General features: G+C 48.0%; 1 protein-coding gene across 4 annotated transcripts; it reads left to right on the top strand.

The window, feature by feature from the left end:
• The first annotated feature begins 192 nt into the window (after positions 1–192).
• Positions 193–18049, top strand: Clta (clathrin light chain A). Of its 4 annotated transcripts, XM_041667703.1 has the most exons (7): positions 193–550; positions 5709–5746; positions 6845–6962; positions 11133–11244; positions 15432–15485; positions 16646–16681; positions 17617–18049. In XM_041667703.1, exons 1-7 carry the CDS (start codon positions 334–336, stop codon positions 17786–17788), a joined length of 747 nt encoding a protein of 248 aa, XP_041523637.1. In that variant the 5' UTR covers positions 193–333; the 3' UTR covers positions 17789–18049. The 4 variants fall into 4 exon arrangements, with proteins under 4 accessions (XP_041523637.1, XP_041523639.1, XP_041523638.1 ...); XM_041667705.1 differs by lacking the exon at positions 15432–15485 and having other exon boundaries at positions 194–550; XM_041667704.1 differs by lacking the exon at positions 16646–16681 and having other exon boundaries at positions 194–550.
• Positions 18050–18290: the final 241 nt, after the last annotated feature.

Raw genomic sequence — 18290 nt, 5'->3', positions numbered from 1 at the left:
TGGTCACTCCCGCCGCTGATGATCTTTCTGCAAGTCCCAGCTTCGATCAGGTGGCACTTCCGCCCGCTCCTCCCTCTGGTCCCAGTCACGAGTGGTCTTCAGGACTCTGCCCCTGCCAGCTGATTGGGCAGCTCCCGTCCTCTGATTGGATGCTCCTTTTGCGGCTCGCCAACCCGACCGGATATAGAAACAGGGCTTCCGCTTCCACCTTCTCCCTCCTCTCGCTCGTCCTCCGGTAGCAGCGGCTAGCACAGTGTCCGCTGCCGGGCGGGGTGTCGGCGGGTCGGTCGGTTGGCGTCGGCTTCGGTGTCGCTGCGGTTGAGTTGGGCTGTCATGGCTGAGCTGGATCCATTCGGCGCTCCCGCCGGTGCGCCCGGTGGTCCCGCGCTGGGGAACGGAGTGGCGGGCGCCGGCGAAGAAGACCCGGCCGCGGCCTTCTTGGCGCAGCAGGAGAGTGAGATTGCGGGCATCGAGAACGACGAGGCCTTCGCCATCCTGGACGGCGGCGCCCCCGGGCCACAGCCGCACGGCGAGCCGCCGGGGGGTCCTGGTGAGAGGGTGGCGGCATTCGGGCGGGGCGGGTCTGTGCGCTTCCGCGGGACTCGGGTTCCTGGCTGAAGCTGAAGATTAACAGAGGGACGCAAAGAGGAAGCGAGACCCCGTCTGGGTCGTGCACAGGCCTCCTCTGCTGCAAGGCTGCCGGCGTCGGAGTGCCTGAGTGCCACTGGGCCGGGGCGGAGGGAGTGCAGATGCAGTCACGGTCAGGAGCCGGGCCCGTTCAGTCCAACTTTTCACTAAGCACTTGGTGCTTGAAACCGGGTCTCGGAAAGCACCACATTGGCGCAGTTTGGCCAGGCTTACAGACATGTTTGAGTCTACCCAGAAAGAACGGCTTATTGGGGAAAAGTAAGACAGATACAGTTTTTGAGACACACATGCAAACAAAATTGGCAGCGTAGTTCAGCAGTTAAGATATATAAAATGGGTTGTGGGGAGGAAGAGAGAAAAATAAGGACCTCAAGAAAAGACAGTCTGACCGTGGGCAAAGAAATTGGCCTAGAAGGATAGGTGTCACATCGTTGAGTGTACGGTGTCCAGGACTCCTGGCGCTTTTCTTTGGAACAGCTCCGGAAGGAAGTCTAGATTCAGGAAAAGCTTGGCTTAGTCTAGACCAACCAAAGAGGAAAACAAGATGAATATAAATGCAGTCTTTCCACAGCAAACCTCGAGCAAAAGCAAAGGGGCTGGCTTAGAGTGACCGCTTGGCCTTCGAATGCTGTAACTTGTGATGCTTAGGACTGGTGTGGGAGCAAAGATGGAGTGGAAAAAGACCCATTCATTAGTATAAGGAAGTAGGAAATTCACTAGAGAAAAATGACACAATGGCTTTTCATTTGCAAAAAAAAAAAAAAAAGCGACTTGGCCTTGGGAGCATGATGCACTATTTTTATTTTGAGAGGCTGGTGCCAGAGGTTCAGCCTCAGTAACAGATCAAACCCTCAATCAAACATTGCAGCTTGAAGAGAAATGGCGCTCCCTAGACAAGTGGAATGTCTGCACTCTACACCTTTGACTTTGAGGCCAAGGTAACAAACAGGAACAGACAAACAGCATTGAGACAATGAGTGTTGCAGCCTTAGGCTTTGGTGCACCAGATGGCGTTTTTGTGTAATTGAGGCACAGGAATCTCAAATTACCATCCTAACCAAGTGGACTATTTTGGGTCAGAGGTGCCCCTAGTTTGCAGCATCTGTTTTGTTTTTGTTAAGGAAAAACAAATCAGGACCCTGTGCCTTCTCCTAGACCAGTTGGCCTCAGCAGGAACTCACATGGGAGCGTGTACTGTGCCTGGTCTGCAGTTTACAGCTCGCTGCGTGGACAGAACTGGGCTGTAACCTAGAACTGAAGTTGATTTTAAGTGTCGGAGGCTGTTTTCTATGGGTGGTCTTTTGCCTTTGCCTGAGAACATTTAAAATTTGCCTTTTGGCCCTGTAACTTTCTTCCCTCATTTCGTGGAAATCTGAACTGTAGAGAGAGGTGTGGCTTGGTTAAGATTAAAGGCCGAGCCTCAAGTTTGCCCTCTCTTAGACAGCACTGCATTGAAAGAAAAGCTTTTTGGGTGTTGCAGGCAGGCAGGAACTGGGAGAAGTGGGACCCCTAGTTAGAAGGCGATAGCAATTCTGTGGACAGTGTTCAGTGTCAACATATCTGGGTTGCTAACAGTGTCTGGCCTATAACAGGTGTTTAACAGATAAATAGCCGAAAAGAGCCCTGTACCGAACACGCAGCCCTTGGGGGTGGGCAGTTTGGGAAAATAAGGTGGGAGCCTAGAGCCACACCATTGGGCCTTTTGTGCAGCAAAGGGAAGGAAAGAGGCGATTGCTGACTTAGTTCCTGGGAAAGACATTTTCATGAACTAAGCATTTAATGACTTAATGCCAGATCCCGACAGTGTGTTGAGGTTGGCAATAGTGCAGTCTCAGCACTTCCTTTTGGGATTAGAGAACTTTCGTGCTCACAGTCGTGGCCTGTGCGGCTTGAGTGTGAGCTTAGTAGTTTATGTAATTGCCTTCCCTGTCCAGCCTGCTCTTCTCTGTCAAAGGCGCATGATGCCTACTGCATGGTGTTTTAGGTTACATTAGTAGGTAACGTGCTTACTGGTGTAAAGTCTAGCTGCATTTCCCAGGGAGTAGGAAAGAAGAGGAGGTACAAGGGCATAGGTTTTGGGGATACCAAATAATTTGAACGGGTAGGCAGGGCTTGCTCTCTCTGAGAGTACAGGTTAAACAGAAGGCTGGGCCAAGATGTAAGTTTAGAAGTAGGAGGTAGCTGGGTAAATTGGCAGTGGTCAGGATGGAGGGGGCCCAAGCCCAGGTACTGGAAAGTCTCCGTGGTGGGGCCTGGCAGGAGAGGAATACCTGGGGGGGGGGGGGGGCAGTGAGTGTAGCCATGAGGCACTGCGTCTCTGACAAGTCCTTTCTTGGAGGCGAGAGGAGAAAGATGAATTAAGGGTATGTTTTCTCAAGAGATTAATTTTATTGGCAGAAGTGGAAGAGAAAAGAGAATGTTACACTTGATATTTAAATATATAATACATATACTGCATGTCAAATACTCCTTATGCCTCTGGAACCGAGGAGTAACTGCCCCCTAAGCTGAGTGTTGACATATTTCAGATGAGAACTGATTACTGAGCAAGCTAAGCAGTGTCCTAAGCTATTCAGTAGCTCAACTAGGGTTCATCCCTAGGCCTGCTTGACTTCATATGCTGATGGACGTGTTTAGAGGTGTTTTAATCTACAGGACTTCTCTCTTGGTTCTTTTGTTTTTTGGAGGGGAGTGGTTGTTTGAGACAGGGTCATGGAACTTGCTATGTAAACCAGGTTGGCTGAGCTCAAATCCACCCACCTCTGTCTCCCCAAGTCCTGCAGTTAAAAGCATGTGCTGTTGTGCCTGGCTTGGCCCCTGTTTCTTTCTGGACTTGTTAAGAGAAAGTTTTCTTCTGGATTATTGGAGCTGGGACAGTTGTCCAGAATCAAGGGGCCTAGATATATAATTTCCATTGTTTCTCCTTTGGTTTGGGTCATTGATTCATGTAAGACTGTTAGAGCAGAACTGGAGAATGGCTCAGTGGTTAAGATCACTGGCTGCTCTTTCAAAGGCTCTGCATTCGGTTCCTAGCATCTGCATGGTGGCTATAGTTCCAGTTCCCGGGGAATCTGATTCCCTCTTCTGGCCTTTGTGGGCTTTGCACACCTGGCCACAGACATACATCCAGGCAAAACACCCATAGGCATAAATAAGTCTTTAAAAGAGAATAATCTAATATCTAAGAAAGAGATGAAAGCATGTGCCAGAGGGTCTGGGTGAAGCCTCAGGCCTAAAGGACAGGATGCAAGCAGTTTATGAGGTCTGGGATGTGCAATGCTCTGGTTTTATATATATGGGGTAATGGCCCTGGGCTGGAGTGTATTAACTGGATACTGTGTTAGCTGTGATACATAACATACTGTAGGTCTGGCTGGGCTAGCTGTTGGAGGCTCTAGGATTTAAAACTACCTCACTCTTCTGCCTTACACAAAAATACGTTCCAGGTGACGTGGATATTTCTAAAGTACCAGAAGAGGACCAGAGACATGGCTAGTGGGAAAAAGGCCTCTGCTGTCAAACCTGATGGCTTAAGTAAATAAAGATAATTTTTCTTAAATACCAGAAGAAAAATACTATTGTCGGATTGCCTGCAGCATAAAAGCCCATGTAGAAATCACAGAGGAAGAAGAGCTGGGAACATCTACATACAAATTAAGCTGTAGTTCTAATCTTAAAATATCACTAACCAAATTGAAAAACAAAGTGGGGTGTTGGGATGTAACTCGGTTGGTAGAATGCCTGCCTAGTTTGCATGAAGCCCTAGGTTCAGTTCCCACTTCCAGGTAAACCGAGTGAGGCAGGCATGCCTGTATTCCCAGTGTTTGGGAGGCTCTAGAGGCAGAATATAATAGGCTAGCCTGAGTCACAGTTAAAGCCTGTGTCAATTTTTTTAAAAACTTAAAAAACAAAAACCCCCAAAGCCAAAATGGGGGCTTGGGAGATGGCTGAGCTAGTGAAGGGCTTCTTGCACAAGCTTGAGAGCCTGAGTTCAGACCCCAAGTACTCTTGTAAGATCTGCCTGCTGTGGTGCGTGCCTGTGATCCCAGAGCTGGAAAGAGACAGATGAGCCAGCAGACCTTGTCTCCAAAAAGAAGGCTGGAGAGCAGTTGGGGAAGGTACCCAACAAGAACCTCTGACCTCCACATGCATGTGCACACATAGGGCCTGGGGAGGGAGGTGGACAAAATGGGGAAATTATTTGCAGTATAATAGTATTATTAGCAAAGAAAACTGAGAGACCAGAAGATAGTAAAAATCGGCAAATCTTAGTAAAGACAAAAAACCTTGTCAGGTCCATTATTATTTCCCAGGGAATAAGGACCTTCCCATTAATACAAACTGTGTCCCCGAAATTCTGCAACAAGGATATCATTATTATTATCAGGACGTAGTTGACTATACCAGCCAAATACTCTCATTCACTTTAGCAAATGTGATTAAAATTGCTAGGATGTATACCACCTACCTTTTAGTTTCTTGCTGTATGGCTCAAGCTCACTTGGAATTGACCCAGGCTGGCCTCATAACCCTTGACCCTCCTACCTCAGCCTCTGTGCTGGCGCTGCAGGCATGTTATCACCATGACAGTCCAGCACACGCGCATACACAGAGGTCAGGGAAACTTGTAGGGATCCTGTTCTCTCCTACTATTTGGGTTACGGGTGTCAGGCATTTTTTTTTTTAACTTATGTGTATGAATGTTTTGCCTGAGTATGTTTCTGTACCACTAGGGTGCCTGGTACCTATGGAGGCCAGAAGGAGGGTGTTGGAGCCCTTGGAACTGGGGTTATAGTGTAAGCTGCCATGTGGGTGCTGAGAATCAAACTCCTCTTTACCATGGAGCCATGCTCTCCCCTGCCAAACTATTTTGCCCGTGGATCTCAGGGCCTCACTGAGGCATGTGTTAGACAAGATATCCCTGGTATCACTTATTAAAGGCCATTAGTAGCTCATAGTCTCTGCAGCACGCAGTACTGTGTTCAACTGTATAATAACTTCCTCCTTTGGCCTAGCATTTAGTTGCCCTGATTGACAGGCTGGAACCTTGTGTCTTGCAGATGCTGTTGATGGCGTGATGAATGGTGAATACTACCAGGTACAGAGTACTCTAACTATTAAATGATAGCAAACTCGAGTCTTAACTGAGACCCCAGCGCTGGTACATTACCTACCAAACTGGAAAGTAGCGTTGATAGGAAGAGCTTGAAAAAAACCAATGAACTCATGGCATTCCTCCTGCCTCGGCTCCCCAAGGTTTTGGATTATAGGCATAAGCCATAAGCCACTATGTTCAACTGAGATCACGGTTTTAACGTTTTGCTGTCTTTTTTTTTTTTTTCAAGAACTTATCCTCCATGATGACGATCAGTTTGAACATGGTCACACACCATGTCAAACACTAGAGAAGTCACTAGTACTTTACTGTTCTTATTTTTGTTGGTTTGAGACAAACAGAAAACAATATAGCCCTGGCTGTCCTGGAATTCACTAGGTAGACCAGGCTAGACTACCCTTGGCCCTCCTCTGCCTCCAGAGTGCTGGGGTTCACCACCGAGCCTGGCAGTTCCTAGAGCTTTACTTCTCTTTTTGTCTCAGAAGGTTAAGCTGGTGATGATCCTCAGTTGGCCACGTAGTGTAAATCTCCAGTCACCTTGTTATTAGCGCCCAGTCTTACCCACTGCAGAGAAGTGTCCTTGTGGCCTCGGACTCACGCTGCCGCCTTTTTATTCCTTCCCTGGTTTGACTATAGTCGTTGTGCATTTTCTTTTGGATTCTTTCTTAGAGTGCACTGTTTTGGTTAGATAGTATTAAGTGACTTTCCTGCACCATAAAATAGCATTTGAAGTCTTGGGCTCTAGGCGTGGCTTTGCTATGAGCCTAGCTCTGTTACTTCGGAGATAACACATAATCTTTCTGTCAAGTGAAGAAACAAACTGATAACAGTTCCCTTACCCACGCACCTCAGCTTTCACACGTATTCACAGCCACAGCCACTCTGCCTTCCTCAGGAGAGGGCGAGGAGTGCAGTGATGCTGAAAGCTCTGGCGGCTTGGAAGGCTCTGCTGTTGCTTTAAGCAATCCTTTAAGGTTTTATGGCAGCTAGCCATGCGGTGTGGCCTGAGGTTCTAATTTTTATGGAGAGCGTTTCAGGAAGGCATTTGGGTACTGACAGAGTGTGTTATTTTGTGTTAAGGAGAGCAATGGCCCAACAGACAGTTACGCGGCTATTTCAGAAGTGGATCGATTGCAATCAGAGCCTGAGAGTATCCGCAAGTGGAGAGAAGAGCAAACGGAGCGCTTGGAAGCCCTTGGTAAGGAACCCATTTGCCTCCGGTGTCTGTTTTCAGTGGGTGATTGACCTGGACTCTTCTTTTATCCCTTTAAAGCTTAGATTAGCTGTAATGTCCTTGTCTGGTCTTTGGGAAGCTGCATTTCTCAGCCTAAAGGTCACAAGCCCACCGACATGGACATGCTTCATCACAGACTATGAGGAACACGGGCTTGGGAGCCAGCTCCCCCAGGAAGGCTAAGTTAGGATTTGATCTTACTGACTGTGGGCACTTGGTTCAGATCTCCATTCTGTTAGCATCTGAAAGGAAACAGTGTTACTTACCTCCAGAGCAGTGCTATTCACAGGCTCTGTGGAGACTTGACCACTGTCCTGTGAATGACATTCTCACAAGATGAATCAAACGTTAGGACATGTGCTAGTAACCTCCCATTGCTGTGATGTCATGGTGTTGAGTCAGCGGAAAGGAGGAAGGTTTAATTTGGCTCACAGTTTCAGAAATGGGCTACTGGTAAGACAGAAGCATCATGGCAGGATGGGCAGAGACCTCCCTGCAGCTAGGAAAGAGAGCCCTGGCGGCCAAGGACAACATATACCTGTGAAGACACTTCTCAGCCCCCACTTCAGGCCTCACCTTCATGTTCGCACCACCTCTCAGTGGTCCATTCAATTGTGATCAATCATAGGTTGATCCATTCATTAGGTGGTCCAGTCACTTTCCACCAAATGGCATCAGGAGCCTTTTTTAAGGTTGATAATTTATGTGTGTGAATGTTTTGGCTGCGTGTGTGTCTGTTTACCACCTGTGTGTCTGCTGCTCGATGTGTAGACCTGGCTAGTGTAAAGCTCACAGAGATCCGCTTGCCTCTGCCTGCTGAGTGGTGAGCTAAGGTGTGCGCTATCACCGCTAGCTCTTAGATGATTCTCATTGTAGTTATATTGTGTGTGTGTATACTTTGTTTATTTTTAGATTTGTTTATTGTATTTTATGTACATAAGTGTTTTGCTTACATGTTTGTATACGTACCAGATGTGTGCCTGGTGCCTTCAGAGGTAGAAGAGGGTGTGGGATCCCTTGGAGCTGAGATGGGTGAGATGCATGGCTGTGAGCCACCACATGGGCGCTGTGAACCTAACCTGGATCCATGGGAAGAGCAACAAGTGCTCTTAGCTACTGAGGCATCTCTCCATTCCCATACTCAACTCTGTAGACCAGGCTGGCCTCGAACTCACAGAGATCCACCTGCCTCTGCTTCCCAAGTGCTGGGATTAAAGGCGCGAGCCACCACCAACTTCTTTTGTTTTGATTGATCTACTCTATCTTGAAGACATAATGTCCTGTCTAACTTTTTTATTCCATTACTCTAGAAATATTACATTTCTTCATGTATTTACACCAATAGTAGGTTTCTCCCAGAATACTGGCCTAGTGAAAACATGACTCCTTATTCAGATGGGGTAACTGACACCTGGATATAGGAAAAAACCTGACCCAAATAACCTAACCAGTTAATGCCAGATCTTTATCCCTAGTACAGAGTGGCCCTGCATAGAAGGGCCTGAATGTCCTTTCTTCAGTGGAAGTACTTGCTATATATACTGTTGGCCAATTTCCTTGTTTTTAATACAGTTGTGTGTGTATGTGGTAATATACAGTGTAGTAGCCACTGACCACATGTGGGTATTTAGGTACTCATGACTGGAATTCAGCTCAGTCTTATGCTTTGTTCATTTTTAGTAAGCTTACACTCCAGTAGCAACGTGTTTCTGGAAGCTACTGTGTTAGAGAATACAGCTTTAGGGAGATGAAAACAGGCTGCCAGGTGTCTTAGCTGCTGTGCTCTTTGTTTTTGTGCACGTGTGCATGCCTGTGTGTCTCTACTGAAGGCTTGGAGGCAAGAGTCTGCCTTCACAGACAGGATATGTTTTGCTGATAGGAAATTTCTTTTTTTAAAAAAATTATCAAGCTTGTATGTTGAACTATTTGAAGAGTATTCTTTTTTTTTTTAAATATTTATTTATTTATTATGTATACAATATTCTGTCTGTGTGTATGTCTGCAGGCCAGAAGAGGGCACCAGACCTCATTACAGATGGTTGTGAGCCACCATGTGGTTGCTGGGAATTGAACTCAGAACCTTTGGAAGAGCGGACAATGCTCTTAACCACTGAGCCATCTCTCCAGCTCCTTGAAGAGTATTCTTAACTCGAGATCTTCTCCCACCTCCACCACAGAACCTCATAGTGTAGCCCTGCTCGGCCTGGCATTTGTTGTGTAAACCAAACTGGCTTTAAACCTGGGATCCTCCGAGTGCTGAGATGCTGTGTGCATCGCTACTCCCAGCTCAGGGTGGCTTCTTGAGGGGAATCAAATGTTTGGCCTTTGTTCCAGCCAGATTGTCTACAGATGAGGGGTTTCTGCAGTTCCCCTTTCCTCTGTGAGAACTGTGGAAGGCACAGGTGTCACAATAGAGGACCGGTGGCAGCCAGTGAGCCAGGAGCTGGGGAAGAAGGGGTCTATCAGCCTACCTACCTTCCACACCAGCCCATGCCTTTCCATCTCTGTCCCTTCAGGCTAAACATGAGGGGTTCTGAACTACTTCCAGTAGGACATCTTAATCTGTAAAGGCCAGAAGACAAGGGTCCTGTTACAGATGGTCACAATTTTTACTTCAGTTAGACTAATCCTTCTTAGAAAAAGTCTGTATATTCTAATGCCAACATTTAATAAAAACATGTAGGGCTGGAGAGATGGCTCAGAGGTTAAGAGCACTGACTGCTCTTCTTGAGGTCCTGAGTTCAATTCCCAGCAACCACATGGTGGCTCACAACCATCTGTAATGAGATCTGGTGCTCTCTCTGGCGAGTAGGCATATATGCAGACAGAACACTGTATACATAATAAGTAAAAACCTTTAAAAAAAAACACAAAACCTGCAAATAATAAAAACATGTACTGGCTGTGTGATACATAACTCTAATGCTTGGCCCTGAGAGCAGACAAGTGTGAGGCCAGCTGGGCTGGACAGCAAGTGACTGCCAATTTGGGGCTAATGATGAGACTGAAAGGAGAAAGACAGTCTCTCCATTATGGATCCCTTGTAGCTCTGGCTGTCCTGTAACTCACTCTGTAGACCAGGCTGGCCTCAACCTCACAGAGATCCGTCTGCCTCTGCCTCTCGAGTTCTGGGATTAAAGGTGTGTGCCACCATGCCTAACCCTAACAAAAATAATTTTAATGATCGTTATCGAAAGGATATACTCCAATCGAAGAGCACCTAATTTTTTTAAAAATTTTCCTGTGTGTGTGTGTGCGTGCGAGGTGTGCATGCACTTGTGCTATGTGTATTTGGTGGTCGCAGGTTAACTTCAAGGAGTTGGCTCTTCCCTTTCCCTGTGGGGTCCAGGATGGAACTCAAGTCCTCAAGCTTGCACAGCCTGTGCTCTACCCGCAGAGCCATCTTGCCAGCCCAGAAAGGGTGTTTTGGGAAGTAATTCTACTTTGCATCTAGGTTTGGTAGTGTTTTAGTTCCTTGAAGTTTACATGGCTTCATCAACTTGGAGAATCTAATGGCAGATGGTTTATCCTCTGTTCTGTGTGTGCCCTGAACCAGGACCATGTATTACTATGTATTAGTCTCTAGTGGAGACTCCTGTGAGTGCTGGGCCATCTTCTGATGGGTTAAACAACAAAATGAAGAGTAGTCGGCTAGCTTGCAGAGTCCTGAGGCCAGTCCCTGGTGCAGCACGAAATTGGGCATAGTTGTACACGTCTTCGTCTAGCATTTAGGTGGTGGAATCAGGAGAACCAGAAGTTCAAGGTTGTCTAGGTTCAGGGTCATCCTGGGCTAAATGTAATAAATATTGGCTCAAAAAAAGGAAAAGAAAAAGTTGTGTGTATGCCTGTGCACCACATGTGTGAAGTACTTGTGGAGCCCAAAAGAAGGTGTCAGATCTGGAACTGGAGTTACGGGTGGTTGTGAGCCACCGTGTGATGTGGGTGCTGGAAATGGAACCTGTTCCCTGGAAGAGCAGAGCAGCCATCTCTCCAGCTGCCTCCCATCATCTCCCCAGCATATCCATACACATACATTCCCATACTTAGGTAAATTCAGTAAGACCAAAGTGTTACATGTTGAAGTGAACTTAAATTTTGCTTTCCCTCAGTTGTATTCTTTTCTCTCCTTTAAAGATGCCAATTCTCGGAAGCAAGAAGCAGAGTGGAAAGAAAAAGCAATAAAGGAACTAGAAGAATGGTATGCGAGGCAGGATGAGCAGCTACAGAAAACAAAAGCAAACAACAGGTCAGTCCACTGTGGTCCTCTGAGCCTGGATCCAATCCATTTTCCATCCCACCGTGTAGCTTCTTGACTGTGCCTGCCTTCGTTATGAAAGGCCTTGGCCAACTCGGAAGAAACTGCTAGAAACAGAGGCTACAAGTCTCCTGGGTCTGGTGAGCATAATTCAGCCTCGATTGAGTTTGGCTCTTAAACTGGGTTTGGTTTCACCCGTGTAGTGGCATGATCCGGGACATCACACTGGAGAACTCCGGAGACAATTACAGACTAACTTATCCACATTCCCTAAATGTAGCCCTGCCCTCCTAAAGAGGCTTCGCGAGGGTCCTTAGCGTGGGCATGCTCTGTAATTAGGTAGCTCAGGATGTTCCAGCATGGGCAGGATCAGGGTTCACTGGCTACTACTCCCCATACTTAACAAGTCTTGAATAGGTTTCTTAAAGATGCTCTCTTCAGAGTACATTCACTTACTGAGAGTTTATAACGTAAGGAGCAAACACTCATCCCTGTTACTACCAAGCATTGGCTGTGGTCTGCACTACTTTCTTAGGAGTCCGGACTTCTTGGAATACCTTCCTTCTTGGAGGCAGCCTGGCGAGGTGCTTGTAGAAGAGCTCCCTGTACGCAAAGCAGATTAGCTCACTTTCTGCTGGACCCAGAGTAGGAGGCACGTCACTCATTTCACTGTTTAAAAAGACAGAACAAACTCAAGGCAGACTAGGGTGGGGCCTTAGGATGGTCTCTCGAGGCTGGATCTGGTGCTGCCTTTGGGGCAGCTCTTAGATGGAGATCTGTCAGGAAAGTGCAGCTGACCCTTCACTAGCCAGCTGATGCCACTGTGAGGCAACCGTGACGGAACAGATGGGCGCCTTTAAAACTGCCCGAGCCTTCTTATTTAGTCAGTTATTTTTGGAGTGTAGTCATCCTTGGCACTGTCCTTTGATGCCAGGCCCAGGCCTCTTAACCTGGTCATCTCTCTGAGGAGAGGGATACACTCTAGAACAATGCCTTCAGGTTCCATTTGAAATTTGGTGTCAAGCAGGGTAGAAACTAGTGTCTGGTCAAGGTTAGCTGCCATCCTGCTGCTCTGTCTGCTGTGCTGCTGTGAAGTGCTCACAATGCCACGCCTCTCTCTGCCCTGTGCCTCCTTGAGATGCGTTCCCCCAGGTTCTGGATCCGTGCTAATGAAGGCTGCTGTGGTGTAGTGAGATTCCCCAGCAAAGGCTGCCTTGGCACTTGAAGTACTTGGGCCAAATGATCTAAATCTTTCTGTACCAGGTCCTCAAGGCTTCAGCAACATGGCAAATAGATTTTCAAATTTGATAAAAACTCTACTGGGACCAGGCTTTCTGCTGGAGTCGCTTTTACTTCCTCCCTTTATCTAAAGGAATATGCCATGTCTGTTGTAGGAACTTAACCTTAAAGGTTGAGGTTCTGAACATGTTGCCAGACGGTAGTACTTTACTTTTCTTGGAATTGTAGGATGTTGAGTTGCCTGATCTGCTCAAGTTCCAGACAGAGACGATTTCCCACGGAGTGTTAACATGGCACTGTCAGAAGCCAGCGTGTGCGCCGTGGAGAACGTGCTCAGCAGCTTCAGGTTGCCGAGAGCTGGAGGTGCGCTGGCCAGCACCCCACAGTCAGAACAGATTTGCTCCCACTGTTTATTCCAGTAGTTTTGTTGTCTTTTTGTTTGGTATTGAGACAGTCTTTTTATGTAGTCCGGGCTGGCCTGCAGCTCACAGAGATCCTCCTGCTTCACCTCCAGGCTTCCAGCGATTCCTGCAGAGGCTGGTGTTGGCAGCATTGCAGGCCAACTGAGGGGCTCTAGGAGTGAAGCTTTGTGTTTGTAGTAGGAGCACTTTAGCATGTGCAAGGCCCTGTGTTCGCCCTGCAGCAACTCAGAGGGAACGAAGGTGGAGAGGGAGCTGTTGGTGCCGCACTGCTACAGTCTCACACTCTGAAGGCTCTGGCGGAAATGAATGTTGAGGCTAGCCTGGGATGCACAGATCTTGTCTCAACAGAACACCTCACCAAGACATTGGGGGCCAGTCCAGGCCGGGTCCTGCAGTGAGTGTGGAAGAGTCAGCAGACATAGGGGTCTTTGTTCCCTTGTGGATGGCGCTGTGTCGTCAGTGCCGGGCTGCAGCTCCCTTCATCCCAAGCCATCCGGTGGTAGCTGTGAGAAGAAATCCCCTTTTCAGAGAGTCCAAGCAGTGGTCTGCAGTTTGTCCGTGGAGGAAAACCCTAGAGCAACCCTTCCCCAGCGAGAAGAGAAACATTGTCCATGTTAGAGGTCTCTTGTGTTGGGACTTTGAGTTCTCCTGTGGCCTGAAAACATTTGAGGAATCTTAATTATTTTTAGCAGTGGAGATTCCTTTCCCCATGTCCACTGTAGAGCTATTTATAGGATGTAGTTCTGAATTGTGATTTTAGGCCTGAAGAGCCTGTCCTGTGGTCAGGCATTCCTCTCCCCTTTCCCAGACTTCCCCGAGCTCTCTGGCAGTCGCTGGGAGAAGAACAAACAGGTGGGGTGCCTGCATTTGCTCTGCATTTGCTGTGTTTTCTCTTTGTCCTTCAGAGACCCTGCTTGTCACTGACAAGCTCTGTAGTTTTGGGGCTAGTTGCAAACAGAGCCCGACAGAGAAGCCTTTTGTCATCAAGAGATGCCTTGATGGGAGACATTAATCCTTTATCCTCCTCCAGGGCTAAACCCTTGTATAAACTGGAAGGATCAGAGCATCCACAGTGCCTGGCCTTGTGAGCCTCTCTCTCACTCAGCAGCTGTTTCCTGCGAGTCACTGAGTCACAGCCAGGCTGCTCCTTTTGCTCTTTCTAAATATCCACAAACACCTTCTGTGTGGAGAAGTATGAAAGAGTAAAGGGTGTGTGTGTGTAAAAAATAATCTGAAACCCTTGACGGTGTCATTGAGTCAGTAGCGTCGTGGTGTCTGAGTCCCGATCTGGATCCACAATACTGCATTTTATAGAGTGGGTGCCCCAGAGCTTGCTCGGATTCTTAGGAGGCAGGAAGGTCAGAATTTCAAGGTCATCTTCATCTCCTTATGAAGTTTTAGGCCAACCTGGGCTACCTGAGACCCTGTATCAAATGAAATAAGTCAAAATGTAAGTTATTAGAATATGCCTTCAGATAAATGTGTGCTTAAGATAGTGAGTGAGCGTGATTGTCATTGGAAACTGGCCCAGCCAGTTACCGCTGCCTCGCTATTGAGAAGCCAAGTGAGTTCTTGGCTAGCCAGGAACTTTGAGACCCTGTCTCAAAAAAACCAGACATTTTCAGTTTTCCATCATAAAACAGCCTGGCAAAGGACGGCTGAGACCTTATTTGTTGTGTCCCTTCTCGGCACCTTGTATCCCTGGTCAGTCCACTTCTGTCATCTGGTCCACTTCCACCCGAGTGTATTAAGACTTGCTGAAACTTGGGATTTTAAGGTACACTTTGTCAGAGCCAGCCAGGACTAATATAAAGGTGTTCAGAAACTGCCGTGGCTTCCTGAGCAGAATAGAAAAGCCTGGGGCCAGAGGCCACACTAGTTTCCCTCCACTTGCTCTTATCTCTAAGTTTGCAGCAACCACAGACTGTTTCTTCCACCAAGCCAGTGTGGGGAAGCAGTGATTGGAACCGATATTGGGGATTAAATCTTTGGGACCGTGCCCATGTGTTGCTTGGCAGTATTCAAGTACCCATGCCCATTGATACTGAGGAAGGCTGGCAGGAAGGTAGCTTGCCGTCCCGAGCTTGGAAACGACTTTAATTTATAGTAAGTAAAATATCTGCACCACCAGCCACACTGCTGCAGCTGGCCAGGTCTTCACCTCTGAAGCCCCAGTCATCTTCCACTTGGAGTAGGGCGAGAACACTGGCAGCCATAGGTGGTAATGGCTGAGGTGTGTGGAATGGCATGTAACCCATAATAAAGGTTGTTGCTGGGCTGGCCCGAAGCTGAAGCTGAAGCGCTCTCTTGTGGAGAGCCGATGAAGGCCAGCTTCCAAGACGCCTCTGCACTGGAGTCTCCACCGCTGGAAGCCCCCCCTGGGTTAGAATGGAGTCTTGGGAGCAGCTCCCCAGGGCACTGTCACACCTCTATTGTGGATTGTAGATGTTTCTGCTTCTCAATGTTTTCTCTTTTCTCCTGCCTGCTCGCCTGCCTTTTGGACTTCTTGCTGTCTAGGGTGGCAGATGAAGCTTTCTACAAACAACCCTTCGCTGACGTGATTGGTTATGTGTATGTTGCAAAACTAATTCCTTTTCTTGTTTTGATTCTTTTTGTTTAGAGTTAATGCTCCTTTTTGTCACAAGTTGCTTTGCTTTTTAAAATATTTCCCCTTGGCTCTGTGGGGCTGCTTGACAGTTGATAAGCTAGCTGTGACCATTGCTAACCTTGCATAGTGCTCACCCCACACTCCCTGGCGACCACTTGCATACCCGATCCTGGAAGCTTTCAAACATGGTCCTTCACAATCTGTCTGGGAAGGTTCTGGGCTCAGATGGTCTGACCTCTTGCTGTTGCTGCCACTGGTACTGCTTCCAGGCCCTGTTGCCTGCCTGTCCGCCTAAGATGGGAAGGAGAGTCTCCCACATGGAGCAGTTGATGACCTAAGTGTTAGGAGCCCAAGGACAGCAGCCTCCTAGATCACCAGTCAGAGTGGGGCGTTTGGGGGCGGGGGTAGGGTACTCTGCCTTGTCAGTTCTTGATCTTAAAGACTGGGAGGTGAGTGGTGCTCACTCAGGCAAAGTGGGTATCTGTCACTGTTTTCTCTGGTCTCAGGCATCAGAGATTGCTAATTTAGTGGCCAGCTTCTGGTACCCTGTCTCCCACCCTAGCAGAGGTCCCCCGCTGTGAGGTCAAGATATTCAAGTGTTCTCCTCTCCTCCTGCCCCCCACCCCGCCTCAGAAAACTGTTATCTTTCCTGGAAAAGCTTTTTTGTTTGTAATAAGGATCCTTGTTACTGAAAACAGTATTTCTGAGGACTTGGGATAGTCCTCACTGATTTCCTTTTTACAACAGAATTAGGGGAGAAAGCAGCAGCCACTGTGGAAGGTGGGTGGTAGGCGGAGAGCCTCAGGGCCCATGACCCTGAGATGGCCACCTCATTAGAAGACAGAGCTGGATGCGTTTGCAGAGAGACTTGTGAAATGCTGGAAATTACAGGTGGTGTTTGATTTGACTTTTACACATTCTCTGGAGTAGAAATGGAGACTGGAAAGGTTGAGTCTGGGTTTGCTGGACAGCAGGGTGGCCCAGCAAAGCCAGCTGCATGTCCAGGCATAGGTAGAGCGGCAAGGGCATGTCTAGCTACTGACCATCTGCATCGAGCTCATTCTCATTTTCTATATCTGACCTAAAGTTTCTCCTTGTTTCTTTTCTTCTCTTCACCTTTAAGCACAAACATAAACCATCCTTGCTACAGCCTAGAACAGTTAAGTAAACCTTTCTCACTGCCCCTAACTGTGTGTGCCATGAAGTCGCAGTGTTGTAGTGGCTCTGGGCTTCAGCAGTGTTTGCCACGGCCATCCTTGTGATAGTGCCACCCTCTGTTCCCACAGACCGGTCATCTCCATTGCTTTTGCTTTGCCGTGACGCTTGTTGGAGTAGATGAAACACGTTGTGTCTTCCCACTTCCACCACTGTCCTTCTGGGCTCTGCTCGTGCCAGTTAGTTCCCCACTGGGGGTGGGCTGATCTTGATGGGAAGAATATTGGAGTGGCATCCTGCCAAAAAGCAGCTCATGTTGGCTCTCCTGCCAGGGTATTCCCTGAGTGGCACCAGGCACCTGGGTGGAGAGAAAATGGCAGACCTTTGGCTGAACTGGTGACTGTCCTAACAACCCTTCCAGAATGGCTGTAGTCTCTAGTGCCTGCTAGCATGGAGCTTGGTCTTGAATGCCTTTTGCTCTGCCCTGTTTCTCTCCAGCCTTAGGAGTAAGTTTTGGGCTCTTGTGCAATGACCCAAGGCCTCTTTAGAAGCTCAGTATAGCCCAGCACAAGCTACTCTGCAAGCCCTTGATCAGCCTACTGCTTTGCTCTTGTGCAAAAAGCAATGCATAGGTGGCCAAGGACTTGCTTTTTCATGCTCTGATGAGCAGAGACAGCCATAGGGACAGACTGAGCACTGAACCAAACACCTGTATTCCACCATTTCATACAGCAGCCTGGGTACCTGTACCAAGGAGAGCTGGCCACGTGTCTGCCCCTGCTTCTGACCTGAGCCAGGGGCTGATACTCTTTGGAAAACCAGAACACCCCTGAGTCAAAAGAGACAAACACTTATCCTGTAGCAAGTTGTAGCAAGGCAGCCACCAGATTGCTCAGCGGGTGTTTACATTAAACCAACATACTTTGTTATTGCTTCCAGGGCAGCAGAAGAAGCCTTTGTAAACGACATCGACGAGTCATCCCCAGGCACTGAATGGGAACGGGTGGCCCGCCTGTGTGACTTTAACCCCAAGTCCAGCAAACAGGCCAAAGATGTCTCTCGCATGCGCTCAGTCCTCATCTCCCTGAAGCAGGCCCCCCTGGTGCATTGAAGAGCTACCCCGTGGAAACACTACGTCTGCGATATCTTAATCCTACTCAGTGAAGCTGTTCACGTAATTGGATTAATTATGTTGAGTTCTTTTGGACCAAACCTTTTTGTCTTCAGAGTTGATCATTGTTTGTGATTGCATGTTTCCTTCAACTGTTCCCCCTGGCATTCAGAGAGGAGGAGGAGGGGGACCCTCCCGACAGTAGCCTCAACCCGTGCTTTCGTGCATTATTCTGAGAATAAATTTCTGTTTCAGACAATATACATGAAGCGTCTTTATTGACCTCAAACTGGTGCTGCAGCTTGGGGCAGGCTTAAAGCGGTGAGTGAGTCTGTTACTTCTGGGGCTGAGAAGGCACAACCATTGAACACCCACCCCTCTTTAAACTGTAGTAACTCCATAGTTCTGGTGTTTTAGTGGGGACGGGGGTACTGGAGAGTGAACCTAGGGTATTGGGTGTACTAGGTAAGCATACTACAATAGGCCTTTTTGACTTTTTGGG

This window comes from Microtus oregoni, unplaced genomic scaffold, assembly GCF_018167655.1.
Source record: "Microtus oregoni isolate MIOR12 unplaced genomic scaffold, Mior012 000017F_ref0000208, whole genome shotgun sequence".
Taxonomy (NCBI): Eukaryota; Metazoa; Chordata; class Mammalia; order Rodentia; family Cricetidae; genus Microtus; species Microtus oregoni.
Note: the sequence above shows the minus strand (reverse complement) of the source record. Positions and strands in the feature narration are given on the sequence as shown.